The sequence below is a fragment of the Electrophorus electricus genome, chromosome 10 (assembly GCF_041902795.1).
Source record: "Electrophorus electricus isolate QZ-2024a chromosome 10, ASM4190279v1, whole genome shotgun sequence".
NCBI classification, from domain to species: Eukaryota; Metazoa; Chordata; class Actinopteri; order Gymnotiformes; family Gymnotidae; genus Electrophorus; species Electrophorus electricus.
The window spans coordinates 22984864-23004191 of record NC_137506.1 but is presented as its reverse complement, the minus strand read 5'-3'; the positions used below and the strand labels follow the sequence as shown (position 1 = coordinate 23004191).

General features: G+C 42.9%; 1 protein-coding gene across 5 annotated transcripts in view; it reads left to right on the top strand.

The window, feature by feature from the left end:
• The first annotated feature begins 64 nt into the window (after positions 1-64).
• Positions 65-19328, top strand: part of mapkbp1 (mitogen-activated protein kinase binding protein 1) — a 33900-nt gene continuing 14636 nt past the window's right edge. For 3 of the 5 annotated variants that reach the window (XM_081721385.1, XM_081721387.1, XM_081721383.1), the window contains exons 1-8: positions 65-1312; positions 4216-4307; positions 13687-13749; positions 14596-14653; positions 16929-17099; positions 17264-17401; positions 17496-17678; positions 17982-17999. In XM_081721385.1, coding sequence (XP_081577511.1) covers positions 1199-1312; positions 4216-4307; positions 13687-13749; positions 14596-14653; positions 16929-17099; positions 17264-17401; positions 17496-17678; positions 17982-17999 — 837 coding nt within the window. In that variant the 5' untranslated portion in view covers positions 65-1198. The remainder of the gene's footprint in view (positions 1313-4215; positions 4308-13686; positions 13750-14595; positions 14654-16928; positions 17100-17263; positions 17402-17495; positions 17679-17981; positions 18000-19328) is intronic. The other 2 variants (XM_081721388.1, XM_081721386.1) reach the window with 2 other exon arrangements.

Sequence of the window (19328 nt, the reverse complement as noted above, 5' to 3'; positions counted from 1 at the left end):
CGTTGCAAACCTGCCTGTCACTGGATGGCAGAATTGTCCTCCAAACAGCAATCAACGAGTTGCCGACTGGCCACTGCTGTTTTTAACGCACAGACTCAAGCCAGCTAGTTATAAAACTAACTTGGACAGACACAACGATAGGCAATTGCAGTAGTCTGGTAAGGTCCAACGATAAACGACGACCATGCTTAGATATCGCAATAAATAATATTAGTGACTTGCGTAAAGACAGCCATTTCCAAACGTAGCCAGCTTAGCTAGCTTTCAGGCAAGGGAGCTAACAGCTAGCTAGCTAGCTAGCTAGCTAACTTTAATTTAGAAGTAATGTTAAATAGCTTGACCAAAACAAAGCATGAAAGCTGTGGCCATAGCTCATTTGTATTTTATCATATATTATTTTGGTAATCGCAAATAGCTTTTGTAATAAACCATTGAACGATGTAGCGATAGCTAGTTAACTATCCTAAGATAGCTATCTACAGCAAACCCCGGGGTGCGCACACTTGTAAATTAAGTGTCATTAGGTAGCTTAGCTATCAGATGTCAGCATTACTTAAGATACCTTGCTAGCTGATTAACCAAATTGTCAGCTAACATATATGCACAAAACACTGCCAAAATTAAACAGTTGTGTTTATTCTCTCACTGCCGTTTTCATTCGTTGGACCTTTGTTACTGATTTTAGATAGCGAAGGCATGGGTACTACCTTGCCTGCTAGCTGCTGGCCGGCTGGCTGCCTAAACTGTACACATGCAAATTGGCAAACATCTGTCCACTAAACCTTAATCCGCCCCTATGCTCCTGCCGCGCCGGCAGGTTTTTAAATCCTTGGCTGTGTGCAGGGGACAGGATTGGGGGCATTTCCCCCGAGAGAAGACATTATGATCGGTTCTCCGATGAACTGCTGGCTATGAGAATGAAACATGTTCAGTTTCAGCACATCCAATGCGGTGAGTGGGAACATTTTTACCACCGGAGCGGTCTGTCGCTAGCTGGAACGGCTGGACTGCAAAGAAGAGGATCTCAGCTTCATTACGGTGCCGCTGACTTCGTTTTATATCTAGAAAAAATGACCAACGACGCGTTTCCATTCTATATTATTTAACTGAACGTATACAAAATTTCTAAAACGGGCTACAAAGCCGTCACAGTTTTTGATCTTGCAAATAGGTAATATTCCCATGACACGAAACCAAGATGACGGTGGAAAACTCTACTATAAAAAATAGGATTAAGAATCTGCTCCGCTCGCCGTCAATCAAACTAAGAAAAAATAAAACTGGAAACAACAAAGAATGCCTCGGAAATAAGGTACGCATATTACTGTAATTCTTGATTAAGGAAAACGTGATGTTCTTCATCCTGTCACAGTAGCCTAATTGTTAGCTATTGAAAAACTAGGACATGTAGGATAGCTGGGTATTGGTAGCCCAGTGTGTGCAATATGTCCTAGGTATTTTAATGTAGCTTATCATTTTCTGCCTTTTTTTAGTATTTGCATAAGATACACGCATCATTATGCCGAGTACATTTATCGAAGATTGCCACTGGTTCGAAACAATGCCACTGTTCGTGTGCCTTAGGACGGATTCATATGCAACTGTTATTTGCTGCTAATGAAATGTGAAAAGCTATTAAACCCCCACACTGTACAATTATAGGTTGCTATTGGACACATCCGTTATGATACTGATTTTATCCAGTCATTGTATCAAATGCAAATGCAAAAACCTTTAACTACACGTGCAATTGCCTCTTCACCAGTTATACACATAAAAAGCATGCGAGTTCTCCATTATATGGTTAAAAGTGTTTAACTGTATGTATTAATATCTTCTTTTGCAATTTCTTGCGTACTTTTAAAGCTGTTTTGTGTGCCAGTGTTCTTATATGCAAGCTGCTAAGTAAACGCTGCATTCCGTTCTGATTCTGTTTACTGCCGCAGTCAAATGGTGACAGTACTTTTCTGTTTAAGCTCATGTGAAAACCTTCCTTCAAGTTTCGAACCCTTCTCTCCATTATACTGCATCCAGCAAACACCAGTCACTCCCGACAGCGTACTCAGGGACGCCAGTATATGTGCCGTACAGTTCGTGTTAATCGACTAGTCAGTGTGTGAAGCTTTGTTATTCAGGGTGAGCAAGTTTGACCTGATTAGGGGATATAACAAATCTCAACATAAAACGTGTTCCACAGTAGTCCAAATTCAAGCATGAGCATTTATAAGCTCTTAATGATTTGTCTTGATGTCCATATTTGTTCTGTTATAGTATATCCTTTGTCAAATATCTTTGACTTGCCAGACATATTAAGCAAGTATAATTTTGGTGCCATGAGGAGTGAGGCTAGAGCATACCTCTACTCTTTATAAGACAGCATTCTAGTCCAGCCTAAAGGAATTGAAGATTTTCTTGGGTAAACAGCCAAACAAAGGGTATGTGTGTATGTGTGTTGAGTAATTTTGCTCAAGTTTGGTGGTATCAAAATGGTGGACAGTGTTAATCCTTTGGCTTGATTCTTTTTCTTTTCCCTGTGTTTTCAACTACAAATTGAATGAGAAGGCTATTTAAAAATATCAGGTTTAAATGTAGTCTGTAGCTCAAACTCTTTGGCACTAACCTTTGCATGGTTTCATTTAAAACATGTATTTTCTGTGTTATTTCTTTTTCTGGTTTTGTAGTGACTACTACTATATGCATACTGCTTAAACCTCCTAATGACATATATAAGATGCACTTAAAGTAACTCTCATGTTTTCTACATATTTGTATTGTACTTTGCATTGCATAGTGTTTATTTGTTCAGAGAAGCAATGGGAAACATTTGTAAACTGTTGCACTGTGTAGAGTACAGAGTTTTAGTGCAGTTTCATTGCTGTATGGCCTTAGTGTAGTGCTAGATGGGCCTGAATAAGTTATTTTATATTTGCCTGAACATGAATCCTCCACTTTTCCTACACTTAAAAAAAAAAAAAAAAAAAAAAAAAAAGCAGGAAAACTGCAGTGTTTGATTAACGTACTGACCATAGTACTGAAAGTGCCTCTGAGAGCAGAGAAAACCTACTGGCTGTGGTTTGTGTCACACGATCTAGCATGATTGACCCATACAGGATGGAAGAGAAGTGATGGTAATCATGAACAGAGATACACTTGCTGGGAAGACCACTCATGCACACATCAGCTGCTCTGTCTACCAACCCTCCAAGGACTCCAATGCAAGGATCTGTTCACATGGCTTTTTAGTTTCATCCAAGGAATAGTTATTTCCACTGCACTGATCTGTTAACTGCTCAGAGCAAGGCTATTATGTAAAAATAACCCTTTGGTATAATTAACTGCCTTAACATGGGAGTGCATGTTTCCTGTGAAGAGCCTGTTGAGAGCTAAAAGACCTGATGTAAGTGCTTTTATATTCATGGTGTGGTAAAGCACATTGCATTTTTGATAGAGGGTATTTTAATTAAATAATTTTCTAAATGCAGATGCATTGCTTTTATATAGGTCTGCGTTTGAATTGGCAAAGACTGGGGGAGTTTACTTGTGACAGTGTTTGTCTTTGCACTTTAGCCCTTCCTACCATTCTAGAAACTCTTAAGTCCACATTTTCATTTCAAATGACGAACTCTTTCTGAGCATTGTTGACAGTGTTCTTTAGGCACTGAAATCACACTTTTAAACTACCCAGTAAGTTTGTACTATAGTGCCTCTCGTTATGTCCTCAAGCATGATCCTGTGCAGCTGGCAAACTGCACTATTTCTTAGCAAGTCAGGGCAGATAGTAGAATATTGTATTTCATTATCATATGATTTTCTCTCAGTGTGAAATTAATTTATACTCAGAGTCAACAAGGGCGTTGTAGATGCTTGCAGAGTGTTTGAGAGGTCATAATAAAGGCCAGGGCTCTGACATTTTTTGGGGGGGGTGTTGTGACAGTAAATGTCATCAGCAATGTGCTACCAAAGCATTTTGTTTATTAAAAGCTGTTTACTGATACTTTCACCAGTTGCTATCCTGTGTATGTGATGCTTCCAAATCAACCCATGACAGAGCACCTATTTCTCCTTCTCACTGACCCAGAAATGATGGCCAGCGTCTGTCTTGTTATTGATTTTTAAAAAACTTTTTTTTTTTTTTTACCAAAAACTAAATGTTCCTCTGAATGAGTTTTGCTCTTTGCTACAGACGTTTGATGTGTTTTCTTTGTCATTCTGCAGGTGACTCTTGAAAAGGTTTTGGGGATTACTGCTGCAGGAAACCGTGCCTTGGCCTCAGATCCCCGCTCCGGTTTGGTAGCCTATCCCGCAGGGTGAGCAATATGAGTCCAAACTAAGAATCAACCACTTGTCATTTTATACATTATCTTTGTTTCATTGACCACACTCTGATTTGACATATTCCCCCCTCCTGGTAAAAACTGTGTAATTATACATAAACAGGAAGTGCTGGGTCAGGAAGCAGGGTTTTATTTTTTGAGGTGCACCAGGAGTTTTGGTGCGTAGTCGAAACAGGTTTGTCTGCATGCCTGCAGGCTGTCCCAGCTGTGGTTTTCACCCAGCCCTAAATAGGAAGGATCCAGCATTTTCAACATCCTGTGGCTGTAGCATTCCTCCACCATGGCAGCTCCTCTGTCTTGGAACTCCAGCCTTGTCTACAGTTAACACTGAATTGTGTCTGTGGAGCTGAGATTTAACACTCAGGAGTGTGTCTGTGGAGCTGAGATTTAACACTGAAGAGTGTGTCTGACGAGCTGAGATTTAACACTAAGGAGGGTGTCTGTGTCGTTAAGTTAGAGCTCTGATTTAAAGTGTATTCAGTTGTTTGCTTTGTCTAAACTGCATCTGGGTTTCTAAACTGCATCTGGGTTTTTGCTGATGATGATACCGAACCCTAAATTTCTTAAAGTGACTGTTGAGTTGAAAATTAAAACTGCTCTCTGACAACTAAAGTGTAGTAGCAGTCGTCAGATTGCACATGAGAGGTAAGATGTTCCTCTCAGCCATCACATGGCACCCATAATATGATTAAGCTGTTAGTCATTAAGTGCTCCCTCTGTTTGAAACATTCCTCTTTCTCTGCCACGTTTTTTTCCCTTTGCCTCAACAGGCATCACATCTGGGTTGTTGCATAACACAGTGTTGCGCACACATTAGTTCTGGATCTTGACAAAGCTAACTTGATTTAACTATGAAGATACTTAGTGAACACAGAACAACCCTTCACAGTCCAGTTGGCTAATTAAACCAACTGAGTTTGTCTAATTAAGGAGAAAGGCCTTCCCACAACTTCCACCACTGCTTATGTCTAGTCCCACTCCTCAGTCAGAGGGCGCTTAAAGGTAAAATGCCTCAGAGTCTAGTGGTTTCATACACAGCCAGACAGATTGACATCTTGATCTCAAGCTTAAAAAAGCAGTATTAACAGGGGACCACTTAATTCAGCAGATGAAACCTGGTTTCCAACTGGTGCCAACATCTGCCCATGGGCTGCTACGGACAGGGTGTGGAGTATGAGCAAATGTGTAGGGCTCCTGTGTCAATAAGATGAGACCCTGCAGCTGTCCTTCAGAAATGGGCTTCCTACGTCAGCTGATACTTCCATAGGAACTGAAATCATTTTAGTGTTCTGTCTTTTCTCTGAGCACCACCATAACTCGACGAGTTGTGAAATTAGTCAAAGTTTTACAGTTTATAGGTGTTAGGACTGCAGGGAACCCCCCGTCATGCGCTTTGATGTTGAAGTTTATGCCACTCTACTGATATGTAGCCTCGTTCATCAGGCACTGGAGGCAGTGCGATGCAGACAATCGTTGAAACAAGCTTAGGAAAGATTTTTTGTTTGGATTTTTTTCCTGTTATAGTCAGATTTTAAAGTGTAAATGATTTCTTCAAAAGTCTTCTTTTCTCCAGTACTTGTTTTACCATAATTGTACCTGTATTGCAGAAGGTGAGTTTTAAATTCTAATGTCAACATCTACTCATATGGTGAAACCAGCACCCAGTTAGACGTCACTCAATTTTGAACCAACATGACATGGTCATTTGATGCATAGAAGGTCTGAAATTAAAAATGTCATTGCAGACTTTTAATTCAACTTATTTCATTCAGAAAATATATATATATATATGTGTGTGTGTGTGTGTGTGTGTGTGTGTGTGTGTGTGTGTGTGTGTGTGTGTGTTTGTGGGTGTGTGTATGTGTGTATGTGTGTGTGTGTAATAATCAGATTTTTTGCTTTAACAACAGACATTGTCTCAGGGCAGTTTTTCAGGATGTAGTCTAATCCAGGTTTTTACTGATAATTTGAGAACTCTGGAGAGTTGCTATTTGGGGTCCTTGATCTGTGGTTTTATCTAATTAAAAGAGATTTCACATATTGGCCAAGTCAGAAGTGCAGTCAAAAGGCCAAACTCAATTGTTTGGTGATTCCTTTGAGTGGGTTTAGTGAGTAATGGAAACTGAGTATCTGTCAACTTCAGACAGAACAGCTAATTTCATTAGTTAATTAAACATAAAGCATTCAGTGGGGAGCTGTCCTTTTTCCTGAAGTGCACCTTAAAGAAAAATGTGGAGTGCTCTCTTCACTTGAAGTGCTCTCATTGTGTTTGGTTGGTCTTTTCGCTGAAACAATTGTTAGTGGGTTTTGTATAATATTTTGCAGATGTTATTGTCCCCTGTTGCAGAGATAGGCAATTCTTAAAATACATGACCTTGTCCTTTCCTAGTGTTTCTCATGCAGGCCCTCTTCTGCTGAATGTGTCATTTTGCACATGAAATATGACATCCAGCTCCAGGATTTGAATCCACTATGGACATATTGTATAAGACACTAGATGACACATTGTCCTCTTTTTTCACCCAAACAATATTTCTAACTGCTGTTTATGAAAAGGACATTTTGTGGTAAAAATTCATATTAGGAGTTGTTGAGTGGATTAACCCACCCTGAGGGTTCAGTATTGCAGTGTGTTTGGCTTCTCAGTCACCTGCACACACAGGGGGTATGTGAGGAGCAGGGCTAGCACACTGCTTGGGTGCTCAGGAACCCTCATCTCATAGGGGTACTGACACACGGTTGCCACTGTGCCATGGCAGTCAGTAGGTTTCTCCAGTGCCTTCCTCCCGACAGATACTTTAATGAGCGCAGCTTTTAAGGTGCTGTCTGCTTATAAGAAGCCTGTTAACATTACAACATTACTATAACATTGATTTTGACTTTGATAGCAATTCCCCGGCATTCATAGCTTCCATAATAACTTTACTATTTTTTTGATCATTAATAGCATTTCATTTTTATAGAATAAAATGTACCATTAAAAAAAGCCTTTCTGCGTGCACTAATATGGCCAGAAACATGATTGTATAAAGCTGTATGCAGCATTAATAGCACTCCGTCAGGCTAATGTTCATGAAAATGGGGGTCAGAGTCTCTTCCTCTCTCTGTCGGGGTGTGTGTGTGTGTGTGTGTGTGTGTCTGTCTCCCTCTCCCTGTCTGTGTCTCTCTCCCTCTCTATGTCTGTGTGTGTCTCTCACTCTCTCTTACCGCAGTAAAGTGGGTCAGTAGAGTGAAGAAGAGTAGCGGAGGGAGACAATAGAGGAGAAAAAGAAGCATTAAAAATCTAGAGGAGAGGAGGCTGGTAGAGAGAGAATGAAGGAATCATCTGGGCTGAATCACCACATGGCTGGACAAAGGTCACACACACACACCCCTCTCCTCGGTTTCTGTAGCGTGTGCTGAACAGTGCAGTTTTTCACTCAGCGGCTGTGCTGCACTGCAGTGTTCACTTCAGGAATGTAGCTTTGCTGCAGCCACTGTCCCCAGTGACATCTTGTAGTACTGATCTGAGAGGAGCAGTCCAATCTAAACACAGATATTACATGAAAATGTTCACACTGCTTATATTAAAGAGGTGACTATTAGGATTGAAACGATTGATTACATTTCGCTGACTCTGTGCATGAAAATACCCAGCAGCTGAACCACTGCGAGTGTGTGGGCGTATTAACGGGGGGTGGTGCTTTATCTGGGCTGGACGGGGCTGAGAGCTAATGGGATTGGAGAACTGAGTCTGTGTGCTCTCTGAGTGTCTGGGATCAGTGGGCTAGCCCTGCTAACGGACGTCATGCATTGGGCTCCCACTTGGAAATCAATGCTCTCCTGTCCATCTGATGGTAATACTGGATGGGGGTGTGGGTGTGTGTGTGTGTGTGTGTGTGTGTGTGGGTGTGTGTGTGAGGCTTAACCACCTGTCCTTTTGGTTTATTCCACTTACCAGTCGGAAGGCAGTAATCTAATCCCTTTAACACAAGCACACAGAAAGTATAAATGCAAGCATTCCTCACATATGTGTAAGTGTTGAGCTCCAGTTCTGGGTTTATATATGGGCGGCGTCTGCACGCCCACCAGTCGCGGTGCCTTTTTTGAGTGTTGCATAAGTGGCCCCACTGTTATGGCACAGGCCTGTGCTATTTCTTATAGCACTAATGTAGCATGAGTTTCTACCAATGAGTGCCGTTCATGCCCTTTTATCTGTAAACTGGCACCTTTCCAGTTCAACGTGAGCTCCTCCTTTTCCTCAGTGTGAGAGTTATTGGTCTCCCTCAAGGCTCAGTGGCATCTCCTATCACAGCTGAGGCTGTTTGTGCACTGGAACTCCCTTTCTCTGTTAATTGGCCTGTCACCGCAGACTTTTTATTATCCAGAGATTTACACTAGTAGCACGTTGTATTGCAGTACATGACCATTGCTGGTTTGGTGATGTTTTGGACTCAAAATAAACCATATTTCTAAATCAGCACTGACATCCGCGGGGCTAGTTTAAGCTACAAGTTTGTGTGCACTTGAACAAGTTTACTGGGTTTCCAAGCAGGTGAGATAATGAGCTAGATCGGATTGTCTAACAGTTGGGACACACCTGTCTCATGGCCCTGCAGAGTCTGAGTACGGCCGGTGTGTGTCCAGTAGGCTTGGGCATTCATGTAAATTTAGACAAACGATTATCTTCTCCAGGATTAAAGGGCTAAATGATATCATGTTGCACCTTCAGGTAAAAAGTGCCACATGTGAGCATTACGGTGCCTTTCATAGTTTCAGTAATGTGACACTTGTAGGTGCTTCCTAAGTGAACTGCTGCATCTCAGTGGGAGAATGACAGAAAATGAAAAGATAGCGAATCTTAATTCATAATGTTAGTGAGATTGATTTAGGTATTGTTCCCCAGTTTCTTTCAGTACATACTGGTTTAAACACGAACATGCTGCTAAAATGATCATCCCTTTAACCTTTTTGCTATTCATGCCAACAAGTATTTTTGTACTTATGACAGAAATTTGCGTTGATTTTATTTATAGTTTCTGTAACACTGTTAATATGTAAACATATTCTCATTGTTCATTTGGTTTGAAACCACAACATTGCCAGACCGACGCACTGAAACCCTTCTTATGGACTTCTTATGGATTTTTCACGCTATACCGGAGAGCAGGTCACATGTACCAGAGTGTCTTTGTTTCACACAAATTAAATCTAGTCTTTTCTACTGGATACATTTATAACTAACCATAGATGAGACTGCTTGTACAAAGGAAATTGTTAAATAAAGGAGAAACTACTAAAGAAATGTGACATAAGGGCACGTGATGGAAATCAACAAGATGATGATTTGCTTAAACTAGACAATAAATTATTGTAATATGTTATTGCCCCAAGGCTAGTGGTCACAAACACATTTATTTATTTGAATTGTAACTTTGTTACTGTAACATCCAGTTTAATAATTCGGTTATCTTGAATACAGCTATAGTGTCCCTATAAGAGCAGTTTAGCGCAGTGAGTGGGAAAATCTCATATAGTGTGTAGTTACATGTGCTCTACTGATCCCTGTATTGACACATAACCAGTCTGGCTGCTTCTGGTCACAGCAAACTTATGTAAAGGTGGGAGGGAATGGGGAGGAGAGTTTACACTGATGATTACCGCAGACCGCTGTCTTTATTTTATGTGTTTTGTTTATTTTTCTTTTCCTTTTCCTTTTATGTCATGTCATTACCCAGGCTGCCTTCACCTGCAGGGAGGAACATGCTGACGCACTGCTTATAATAAAGTCACTTAATTATAATGACGTAACAATTTTTTTTTTACTGTTGTGGTTGTAACTGTAATATCCAGTTTAAATGTTTTCAGCCTTTCAAATTTCACCATTAACAGAGCAGTTTTTATGGGGAAAAAGGGAGTTCTGTTTGGTTTCAGTCAGATTATTTATTGCAAATTTTGCAAAATGTTACTGAGTGTGCTTTTTCTTTTCTTTTTAATACAGAAGGGTTTTATTTGGGTGAGAGCTCAGTGTGTGTGTGTGTGTGTGTGTGTGTGTGTGTGTGTGTGTGTGTGTGTGCGTGCGTGCGCGCTTGCCTGTATTATCCTTGCTGTCAGGTTCGAGCAGCTTCTCTCCCTAAGAAAGGATGTGCACACAGAGATGGGGTGGAGTATACATAAACCATTAAAACCTGACAGGTTATGTGGATCAAAATTATTATCTTGTCACAGTGGCACGTGACAAGTAGTGGGATGTATTAGGCACCAAGTAAACAGTCAGTTCTTGAATTTGATGTCTTGGAAGCAGGAAAATGAGTAAGTGTAAGGATCTGAGCAACTTTGACGCATCTTCTAAACTGCAGGTTTTGTGGGGTGTTCCTTTAGTACCTACCAAAAGTGGTAAGGAAGGACAGCTGGTGAATGGGTAACAAGGTCATGAGTGCCAAAGGCTCACTGAATGTGCATGAGAAGCAAAGACTAGCCCGTTATGTCCAGTCCCGCAGAATTAGTTAATGCTGGCTATGATAGAATGATGTCAGAACACGCACTGCATCACAGCTTGCTGCATAAGGTTCTGTTTAGCAGCAGACAGGTCAGATGTCGGAGTGGAAAAAGTTATTGTAGTCAACAGCGTGTAATGAATGGCTCAGCTGCAGTGGAACCTTGAATGATAATGTGCAAACCTCAGCTTTGTGACACTGTAGAAGACTATTGGATTTTTTTTTTTTTTGGTCAGTGTTTTCTTAAACATAAGGGGGGTGTGTGTGTGAGAGAGAGAGGGAGAGTGTTTTGTGTTTGCCTGTTTGTATTGGCAGGGTGGACTTGTTTTACAAGTAAATATTGTAAGTGATCGTTATTTGCTGGTTGCTTCTAGTAAAACCTAAGTAAAATATTATGGGTAAGTGTGTAATTGGTGATGAACCAAGTTGGGGTGATATCTCAGTAATATATTGTATTTCTCCGGTAATTACAGTTTATGCACAATGACAAAAATATACCCTGATGTTTAAAGTACTGTCTGAAACCTATTTCACAGTCACTTAATTATAATGACGTAAAAAAAATTTTTTTTACTGTTGTGGTTGTAACTGTAATATCCAGTTTAAATGTTTTCAGCCTTTCAAATTTCACCATTAACAGAGCAGGTTTTATGGGGAAAAAGGGAGTTCTGTTTGATTTCAGTCAGATTATTGCAAATTTTGCAAAATGTTACTGAGTGTGCTTTTTCTTTTCTTTTTAATACAGAAGGGTTTTATTTGGGTGAGAGCTCAGTGTGTGTGTTTGTGTGTGTGTGTGTGTGTGTGTGTGTGTGTGTGTGTGTGTGTGTGTGTGTGTGTGTGTGTGTGTGTGTGTGTGTGCATTGTGTGTTTGTGGAGGGGGAGGGGGTGTCTCTCTCTAGGCTGTACCAGATTCTGCCATCTTTGCTGTGTGTCATAACCATGCAGCTGATGTCTGTCTGGAAATCTTCCTTGAGTCTGACAAAGGCACCATATAAATGTAAATAATAGTAATTGCTCTCCACCATGCTGAGTTCTGTGCTCTGGTCCGAGCCCTGTTTGTCCTATCAGGAACTTTGCAATAACAACTGTTGAAATCCATTAATAGTATTAGTCATTGGTCGAGTCCCATTTGCTTTCGCTTTGTATGTGCTAACTGCTCAGGGGTGTAGAGGAGCGTGTGACTGCAGGGCTGTCAGCATCTCTACTGATCATTTGTCTGGTATCAGTCCTCTGCTGAAGGACACACAGCTGTGCTGTCCAGGACTACCTGATGGGAAGGCAAAGTGGCAGATCAAACCAAATCAAATTTGTTTATATAGCACTTTTTTACAACAGATGTTGTCACAAAGCAGCTTTACAAATGTCCAAGCCACCAGAGAACAAGCCAAGGGCGACAGTGGCAAGGAAAAACTCCCTAGAGCACAAGGAAGAAACCTTGGGAGGAACCGAGACTTAAAAGGGGGTGCCCATCCTCCTCTGGCCGAACATACCCTTTCTTCCGTTGTGCTCTGTTGGATCTGCGATGCGGTGAAATTGAACTTTGGTACACATCTTTGTGAGCAACCCCTTGTACAGTAGTCATGGGATCCCCCAGCTTCTGACTCCACCTGTGTGTTCCTGGGGTGTGTAACACACAGTAGCAGTGATGTCGGTGATTAGTGTAATAAGTAGGGGAATCATTTGAAATGGCCCATCTAACACACACACACACACACACACACACACAAACACCCTGTCGTTGCCTTGTTCCCACTGTCATTTTCTCAGTTTCACCTCTGTTGTTTTCAATAGGCTGTGTTTTTAAGAAGGTTGCGTTATTATATGGGATGTGTTTTGGATTTGTAATGGATTAATGCAGGATTAATGAAAAACAAAATTAAGTATCATCTCTGTCCACTTCATCTTTTCACCTATATGAATGTTTGCAGTGTAAGAACTCTCAGTGTAATTCTGTACCAGTGCTGTATATTCTCAGTGTAATTCTGTACCAGTGCTGTATACTCTCAGTGTAATTCTGTACCAGTGCTGTATATTCTCAGTGTTATTCTGTACCAGTGCTGTATACTCTCAGTGTTATTCTGTACCAGTGCTGTATATTCTCAGTGTTATTCTGTACCAGTGCTGTATACTCTCAGTGTAATTCTGTACCAGTGCTGTATACTCTCAGTGTTATTCTGTACCAGTGCTGTATACTCTCAGTGTAATTCTGTACCAGTGCTGTATACTCTCAGTGTAATTCTGTACCAGTGCTGTATACTCTCAGTGTAATTCTGTACCAGTGCTGTATACTCTCAGTGTAATTCTGTACCAGTGCTGTATACTCTCAGTGTAATTCTGTACCAGTGCTGTATACTCTCAGTGTAATTCTGTACCAGTGCAGTACTCTCTATGTAATGCTGCAGAGCACCGAACTCCTGTTTTATTGCTGCTGACACTCTCAGCCATACTGACCTACAGCTGGAACAGCCAGGGTTTGTTTAAAGGTCTTTGGAAAGGCGTTTGTTGAGACTTTTGTTCGTTTTAGGAGGTGAGAGAAGCGGAGCAGGCATTGAGACTCTGTGTCACACACTGCACAGGCACATATGGGGCTTTGCTCCAGTGTGAGCACTCAGACCAACATCTGTAGGAAATAGGGAAATAAATGCAGTGTTCACTGCTTAATCACATGTATTAGAACAGCTCATGTGTTCTCAGTACATGTGTGTACAAACGTTGGCTCTTGTGAAATAAGGTGTGTTTGTGTGTGTGAGTGCATGCGGGTCTGTGTGTCTGCTCTATATTTTGCTTCTCTACGGCTCTGCTGTGTCTTCACAGGAGTTGTTTACTGAGTACACAGAGGCCTATGGTGTTAACGAGCGTCTCTGTTTTTCTTGCAGGTGTGTGGTGGTACTGCTGAACCCCAAGAAGAGCAAACAGTATCATATTCTAAACAACTCCAGGTGAGGCTTCCAGGCCCTGAATAGCAGCCTCATTGCAGCCTGCTAGCTTGGATTGTTCCGGGTGGCTTATTCCTGTGGTTTGGACAGGCTAGTTAATTTGTCCCTTATAAAAAGCTCAATGAAAATAAAATGGATTTTTAAAAATCTGCATACAAGTAGAGGTGTTGAGAGTGTGATCATGCAAATTTGGTGTCGTCTTCCACACCAGCTGTTAGAGCTTCGAGTTGATTATCCTGTATTTACAGTGATAATGGGTTCAGAATTAGACATTAACTTCAACACTACAGTTTGCTCTTTTGAACTATAATGAACTACAGTGAGTTCCTGTTTTCCTGTTCTCACCTCTCCAAGACAGGAAGTCACCTAACTGAGTCATTCTTGTTGGTCATTGTGCAGGCTGTCGTTTAGCATTGGGCATCCCTTTAGCAACGTGACCTATATTCTAAACATGATCTTTGAAATGAAGTTAGATGTTTACCTGTATACAGTCAAGATTCTGCATATTTTCACAAATTCTGATGTCCCTGTTTCTCCTTGGGCCAACTTACACCTACACTGAACATAGTAAAACTGAAAAGTTTCTAGAATCATAGATTTCTCATTAAAAGCGCTCCTTTATGATTATATTTCAGCATTACCAGAGTCCCACAGTAGTGTCTCTACTATCCTCAATCCAATTTTGTTTCTAGCTGAAATTACAGTGGTGTATACATGAGTTTGATCTTGGAGTGAATCACTGCCATTATTGCAATGAGCACTGATCAACAGGAAGTCTCTTGGGCAGACAGGAAGCATTCACTTCAGCTGGAACACTGAAACACTTCCCTCTACTTTCTCTCTCCTCAGGAAAACCATCACCACTCTAGCTTTCTCACCCGACGGCAAGCATGTGGTTACAGGAGAGGTGAGTTTTTGCGCTCATGTGCTGCTTTGCTTATCGCTGTGGCTGCATGCGGCATTGGAATATGGGTCATTACAACAGGAGACAAAGGCAGATCTGCACCCTCGATCTGTCAGATAATAAAACCACAGCTGGGGAAGTATGAACATTGAAAACTGCTGTGTTATGCAACACAATACAGGTCCCTCTTTGCAACCTGCAGTATGTGCACTCTCAGGGACTGTGTGCACTGCTCATGGGCGGATATAACAGGCATGTAGTGAATGTTGAGATGTTCCGGTGTCATGGTGTTGTACCCTCCCACGCGTCAGCATTTTTTATTTACTAACATGCATTTCATGTTTTTTCAAAGAAAAATCATGCTAAAAATAACTGATAAGAACAATGTAAAAACCTTGAGAAAATGAAGAGAGGAACTATAGTATAATCAGAGATAATTAAATAAGTAGATGTAAACACAATCTGGACAAGGTTTTCAGGTGTTTTTTGAATGAGGAGAGGGATGTAGAAGAGTAGAGGTGTAAAGGCAGATTGTTCCAAAGTTTAGGGCTTTTAACAGAGCAGGCCCTAAAACCCTAGAACACTGTCCCTCGTGGTTTCTTGTTACTGTGTCTCTGAAAGTATGTGGCCTGGGGGTAGATTGCAGGTGAGTTCCAGAGGATCAGTGTGATTTGAGAAGGTGAGATGAACATGTATGAAGGAGAGCGGAAAGGTAACAAGGTGCCAGACTGTGCAGGGATTTGAAAACCTTATGAAAGATTTTATACTGCATGCAAACGTGGGAAGGATCCAGTTGCCTTTCTCATCAACAGTTTACACACCATTCAATATATCTTTTTAGTGTTTACAGTATTTGAAGCAACCATACACATCATTAGTTTAACGTTAACTCCCACTCCCAGGCACGTGTATGGAGCACTTTTGGTTTAGCTGACCTCGGTTAGCCTGACCGGCTGGGAGCAGAAGGTGCTTTGGTTGCTCTCTGCTGCTCCACACACCGGCGGGTCACTGAACTCCACTGGTGTACGAGACCAGATCCCTTCTCTTCATAAGGAGGCTCCGCCTCTGATGCATCGGAAAGTGGCACGAAGCTTGGGCTTACCCGGGTTGCCATGGTAACAGGCAGCACAGTGCCTGCCTACGCACAGACTTTGCCTGCTGTCAGCAAGAGGTGAAAGGAGGACAGAAAAGGGAGTGTGTAGGGGAGAGATGGAGAACCAGGGTGATGAGTGTGTAGGGGAGACATGGAGAACCAGGGTGATGAGTGTGTAGGGGAGAGATGGAGAACCAGGGTGATGAGTGTGTAGGGAGAGAAGGAGAACCAGGGTGATGAGTGTGTAGGGAGAGAAGGAGAACCAGGGTGATGAGTGTGTAGGGAGAGAAGGAGAACCAGGGTGATGAGTGTGTAGGGAGAGAAGGAGAACCAGGGTGATGAGTGTGTAGGGAGAGAAGGAGAACCAGGGTGATGAGTGTGTAGGGAGAGAGATGAGGTGTGTGTGTAGGGAGAGAAGGAGAACCAGGGTGATGAGTGTGTAGGGGAGAGAGATGAGGTGTGTGTAGGGAGAGAAGGAGAACCAGGGTGATGAGGTGTGTGTAGGGGAGAAGGAGAACCAGGGTGATGAGGTGTGTGTAGGGAGAGAAGGAGAACCAGGGTGATGAGTGTGTAGGGGAGAGAGATGGGGTTGTGTAGGGAGTGAAGGAGAACCAGGGTGATGAGGTGTGTGTAGGGAGTGAAGGAGAATCAGGGTGATGAGGTGTGTGTAGGGAGAGAAGGAGAACCAGGGTGATGAGGTGTGTGTAGGGAGAGAGATGAGGTTGTGTAGGGGAGAAGGAGAACCTGGAAGAAGACGAGTGTAGGGAGAGAACGAGAACCAGGGAGAAGAGAAGAGTGTGTCGGGAGAGAGAAAATGGGAGGGGAACCGGAGCATAAGGGTCTCAGCGTGTGGTTGGCTGCTGTGGTTGGCCATTGCATAAATAGCTTTTTCTCTGTTAGACTGTAGCCTCTGTGTTCAGCTGTGGCAGTGCTGAATACTAATCGCAGTTAGGCTGCTCTGTCTCTATCAGAAGAATATCAACAGTAAATCCTCTCATGTCACTGGTTCCTGACCAGTCATTGATTGGGTTGTGTAACTTGGATAATCAACAAACCCGTCACCTAAATATAATGAGTATGAAGGGACCAAATTAGCAATGTATACAATTGTCAATAAAAAATAAAATTAAAATTTAAGAGACCCTAAAGTCCTATGCATCTACATTATTGAAACATTTTCTTCAGAGTGGACATGTGCCGGCGGTGCGGGTGTGGGACGTGACGGAGAGGACCCAGGTGGCCGAGCTGCAGGAGCATAAGTATGGAGTGGCCTGCGTCGCCTTCTCCCCCAACAGCAAGTACATCGTCAGTGTGGGCTACCAGCACGACATGATCGTCAACGTCTGGGCCTGGAAGGTGCTCAACATGTTTAGCTCACGCGAACGAATGCAAGAGTCATTAGGAGATCCTGATTGATTGGGGAGATCGGGCCTGGTCCTGATCTGGCCCGCTTGAAATGTCACCTCGAAAGTTCCACTTTCAGTTATGTCACATTGAATTTCATTCCGTCATCCTTCCAGAAAAATGTAGTGGTGGCTGCCAACAAAGTGTCCAGTAAAGTTACGGCCGTGTCGTTCTCAGACGACAGCTCCTACTTCGTTACAGCAGGGAACAGGCATGTCAAGTTCTGGTACCTGGACCACGCCAAGTCCTCCAAGGTACGCTCACGGCCACTTTTTACCGACGCTTGCGTCTTCATCTTTGTATTCGCTCATTGTCCACTTCTTTTTGTTTACCATCACACGCTTTCAGGTCAATGCCACGGTGCCATTACTGGGCCGCTCTGGGTTGCTGGGGGAGCTCCGTAACAACTTCTTCAGTGACGTGGCGTGCGGCAAAGGCCGCAAGGCTGACAGTACCTTCTGCATCACGTCCTCAGGCCTGCTGTGCGAGTTCAACGACAAGAGGCTGCTGGACAAGTGGGTGGAGCTCAGGGTGAGTGGGTGGGGCTGACATCATTGTTCAGAAACTGATCTGTGTGACTTCTGTGTAAATATGCATGTCCTCCTATTGTAGTTGCAGCTGAAGCTGCCTTTGTCTGACTTCTTGTTTGGGATGTTGGCGCCCTGCATCTCTCTGCCCACCTTTATATTTGGGACTGTTAGTTCCGCTGTTGTGTGCTGCGTGAGACGAATCCCTGCTTTTCACCTGTGGCCTGTGGAGGTATTTGTGTGTTGGTTAACCACGCTGCTGTCTGACGTTGGCCTGTTCTGCTTCTCTTCCTCTTGCACTGTCCAGAACAGCGACAGTATCACAGTAAGTGGTTTTCCTGGGCTGTGCCAGTCACATTCACCCCCACATCTTGGTGTTCATGGTTCCCAGCACTGCTCTCAACACCGACCCGTTCATCTCGCCCGGGTGGTTCATTACCCAGTGAAAAAGGCATTCCGGGCCATTCCGGAAGCCTTTCATGGACTCATGGCTCTCTTGTGTTCACGCTGCATTATGTCACTATGCATCTCCTGTTCAGTCAGTCTCCACTCCTGACATATGCCACTCAGAGTAGGGCCACAGGCTGGTTCACTGAAACTCTGCCTTGCTGAAGATTCATTAACATTTTGCCAAGCCTGTGTGGCGTTAGTCCGGCCCGGTCTGTTTCCAGGCAAATTGCGAGAGAAGAAAGCCAGAAGGAGCAAAAGAGTGTTGACTCCCCCAGCTCGGGGTGGCGTGCGCTCAGAGAGCCAGGGGAGTGAGGGGCAGTACAGAGGTGCAGAGTTGCAGCTGCCTCATCAGATACGACAGGCAGCATCTTGCACAGCTCAGCCGGGCTTCAGTGGCCGCTCTTGTGCACTACGCAGACCTGCGTGCGTGCGTGTGTGTGCACATGCGTGCAAATAGGAGAGAAAAGGCTAAAGGCTCTCTTTCTGAAAACCCATCAATTGTAGGGGACAGTGGTACATTCCATGTCATGCTCTGATTTGATTTTCTGAAAAATGTATTTTTATGTTTGTGAATATCATGTCCCCTTTTCTGTACCTTTTTATACCCAACATGTGAACACTAAACTTTATTTAATTGTTTTTTAAAATTAGATTCTTAGTCTGATTGAATCAAGGACACCGGTCAGCCATCATGGTTCTGTGCTGAACTGTGTGGCTGCATCTCCTCCCCCTTTAGCTGTGGGACAGCAGATAGGTGGTGTCCTACTTACAGGGGCTGAAATGCACTAACTGAAGCACAAACCCACCCTTGCTACCCCTGGGGTTTTCTACCTTTCTGCTCAGTGATTTGATTGTATTCATTTTCCTTGCTTTGGGTTTTTGGGGAAAAAAAAACAACAATGCTATTTGTACAGTGTAAATAATACAATTTGTTCATAACCTTGTCAACCCCATCAGAATTTTTGCTCTGTATACACAGGTCTTCATTTCACCAGCTTCATTACTGAATCAATAATACAGTCAGCACTTCAGAAACTACATGCCTGCCCCCTGCCATGCAGTGAAATCACGCCACATTTCAGTGCTCTTTGTTAACTGAGTGTTCAGAGCTTTAAAGTAAATGTCCATCCCTGTTAGCGCCCCAGGGGCTAACGCCACTCGCCCGTGCCCGGGTACAGCTTTCGGTATGGGGAGCTTTCCTAAT